The following is a 3,453-nucleotide window of genomic DNA, read 5'->3' on the forward strand; positions in this document are numbered from 1 at the left end:
CCGGGGCGCTGGGTGCAGTAGAAGAGAAGTGCAGGAACTGGACTGAAGAGTTCATAAGATAAAGCCCGGAGGAGGCCACCAAACCTCGCGGCACCCTTACAAACAAGGCAGAGCGAGCACAACAAACCCAGACACATTCCTGAGAAAGAGCTGCTAAGAAATCAGTTTCCTGGGGTGACTGGGATCGGATTCTAGTCCAGTCTGGTCATTCCTGACCAGCGATGAAGCCAAGGGTGAGGCCGCCGGCGGGGGCCGCGGCTGCAGACGGAGCCTGGACCCTCGCGGCGGCGGCGGCCGCGTGCGCGGCCCAGGGATCTCTGGCGCCCCCCGCCCGTGCCCCTTTCCTCCGAGCTCCCAGGAGGCCGAGGGGCGGTGAAAACTCTCAGCAGTCTTGCATCAGACGAAAGGCGGGTACGTCTGCTGCCTTCCTTGCAGCTTCTCCAGCAGCCACGAGACGGGCTGGGGCTCTGCCAGGGTCCCCCCAGGGAAGGCAAGGTCTCGGCCGGGCGAGCCAGGGCTTGGTCGGGGGAGGATCGCCGGTCCCTGAGCTCCCCATAAGGAAGCCACTTTAGCGTCCCTTCCCCGGTGTCCCCGCGCGGCGACCAGCTGCCAGGGCCACCGCGCGCGAAGGCGCTGGGGAGCCGCGGGGACATCCTGCCAGCAGCCTGCACATTGCACTGCTCGCGGGAGCCGAGCCAACGTGAAACGCGCGGGTGCAAACTGAACGGAAAGTTTGTATCCTGCAGCTCGCCGCCTGCAGCTCGCCTCCTCCCCCTCCCCCAACCCCCAAATCAGGAGGCCCCAGAACCAACTGATACCGGGGGCGGGGTGGGGGTGGGGGTGGGGCGCGCCGGCCCGGGCGCAGCCAGCCCGTTTCCGCCGAGGATGCCATGGAGCGCTTGTCTTTATCGTGCTCGCCTTACCTGCAGCTCGGCTATCAGCTCCTCTTTGCTCAGATTCTGCTTCTCCACCACCTGCAGCCCTCCATCTTGCAGGATCTTCCGGCAGCAAGGGTCCAGGCTATCGCTGATGAGCACTTTCCGTAGATTTGCAAAGGCCATTGCTGGAGCCGGCCTCGGAGTCGGCCGCTCTCACTGGGCAGAAGTACCTAGGCCGAGAAGCTCCTACGCCGGCGACCGGGCTCGTGTAACTGGGCAGGATTCGCGATCTCCCGCTCCCCCTTTATCGCCCCCTCCTGCTCCTACCGTCTCCTTCTGATTGGACAAAAATGCTCCAACTCGGTGACTCCGCCTCCTCCTCGAGATTCTGAGCCTCGAGTTCCCCGCCCACTTTATTATTCTCGGGCAACGAATTTCTCAATCTCAGCCAAAACCCTCCCCTACCCCTGGTGAGCATATAGAAACACAATTTACGCTGACTAGCTGATTTATATCTACAAATAAACTGAGGAAGATTTGTTCTCAACGTGAGAAAAATGTTTCATCTTTACTTTTGCCTCCTGAGAGCTCGTGTATTAATTCCTAAACAGGCTTTTATAGAGCATACACCTATTATGTCCATCAAAAAGACAGACCCTCTTTCCTTTGGCGGCTTAACATCCGAGGCCTAACGACACAGACGTGGAAAGCGAAATAATAAAAAGCGGTAGAAAACTGTTTTCGGGGCCTCACGAAGCAGTGATTAACCCTAAATGAGTGAAGCCATGAGAATTCTGAGTTTAAAGAGAGCCAGGACCGGGGGCGTTTAGACCAGCCAGAATGTTCGTTCAAGTTCCCTATTCTCCTCTTCCTCCACTTCCTGTCTGATGATGAAAATGAAGGAAAGAAAAAAGATGTCCGTCTGGACTAATTTATGTATCGACCAAGGAGGCACATCCCAGCTCTTAACGACTCTCTGTTTAAACCTCACGACGAGCGTGCGCTTCCACGTCCCACTTTATAGAAATACTGGAAAGTTCCAATTTTGATTATTTCTCTTTTTCACTAATTTATTTTCAATTGTAATTGGCATGTAGCATTCCATTAGTTTCAGGCGTACAACACAGCGATTCAACACTGATACACCTTGCAAAGCGATCACCACAATAAGTCCAATAACCACCAGTCACCTACGTGACTCCGTTCCCTGTGCTGCACTTCAGGTCCCCATGACATAACTGGCCCCTCCCTCTGACCTCCCCCCCCCTCTAGTGACCATCAATGTGTTCAGTTTGGGATTATTTAAGGCCACCTAGGATGAGAAGTAGCATAAAGGATGCTCCTAGATGAGTTAGAATTCAGTTTTATAGACATGTCCAGCCCAGTTACCCATGGTGGGCAGTTGTCCTGTACCCATCCCTAAACTCAAGTGCTAGATCTTCATCCTATAGAACTACGCCATATCAATATCAATACACTATTGATACCTTTATGAAAATTTTGGACCGATCGTTTCTAAGCACAAATCAGAGTTTATGCCAAATGTTCCCAATGGGAAAGATCGTTTGCCTGTCCCGTTCACTTGTTTGGATGATTTCTCGTTCCCACATGCCAACGCTCATGGCTGTTTCATTTCTCTTGCTCTCAGAAGATACCCAGCAGCCTTGGGGGCCCTGGGCGCAGACAACAGACCCAGCCCTTACGAAGGGACTTCGGAAGCACCGACTTTTCTTACCATGTTCATTCAGCCCTTCCCAGGACTCACCCTCTGCTTCCCCTCACGGTAGAATCTCAACCCTGCTCTCTTCAAAGTATAACCCTATCCCCTCACCCCAAGTCTGACTTCATGGCTATCGCTAGGACTCACAACCCAGAGGCCCTTGCACAGCTGTCACCTGCGCATAACTTTATTATTTATGCCCCCGGGTACTTTCAAAATGGATCCAAGCCACACAATGAAAGACAATTCTAAATCTATTAAGAAAATAGTTAACAGGTAAGAGTCGATTTCCAAGTGGGAAGGAAGGCGTGTGATCATTTTTACCATAAATAATAAGTCAGAAGCGTTCTTTTTAAATTTGTATAGCATTGTCTCCACATTATCTCACAGTGCCTTTTATAACATATATGTGAACGTTTCATGTCTTATTCTCCCATTAAGATCAGAGACACAACTTTGTATCCCATTATAGTGCCTACCACCATGCTTTCCGCGTTGTGGAGATTCAAAAGAACTTTCATTCAAAAATTAATTTATCAAGCATCTACTACGTGCCAGGTATCATGGCTTAATAGTGGGGATATGGTGATAAGACACAACTCTTTTCTCAGAAAGAAAAACAACATTGAAAGTATAGCATTAGGCCTATAAATAGGGACATGCCGAAGAGGGAGAAGAGACCCCCACCCCCAGCCCAGCCCAGCAGGCTTCTGCCTGTCGCCTTTGAGCAGACACTTTGATGCCCCTTTAGACGGCCACACTGAGAAGTCTGAAGATGCGCAGATTAGCAAACCGTACTCTGCCTCCAAACTGATCATGGTCAATTGCCTGATCTTGAGAGCTGAAGAGGAAGTA

The 3,453-nt window shown here is 51.6% G+C and overlaps 1 protein-coding gene across 1 annotated transcript in view; it reads right to left on the reverse strand.

Moving 5' to 3' along the window:
* PHGDH (phosphoglycerate dehydrogenase) overlaps window positions 1–1,206 on the reverse strand; it is a 25,672-nt gene extending 24,466 nt beyond the window's left edge. The window contains exon 1 of the mRNA XM_011366387.2: window positions 924–1,206. Coding sequence (XP_011364689.1) covers window positions 924–1,061 — 138 coding nt within the window. The 5' untranslated portion in view covers window positions 1,062–1,206. The remainder of the gene's footprint in view (window positions 1–923) is intronic.
* Between the last annotated feature and the right edge of the window lie 2,247 nt (window positions 1,207–3,453).

Source organism: Pteropus vampyrus, unplaced genomic scaffold, assembly GCF_000151845.1.
Source record: "Pteropus vampyrus isolate Shadow unplaced genomic scaffold, Pvam_2.0 Scaffold6, whole genome shotgun sequence".
Taxonomy (NCBI): Eukaryota; Metazoa; Chordata; class Mammalia; order Chiroptera; family Pteropodidae; genus Pteropus; species Pteropus vampyrus.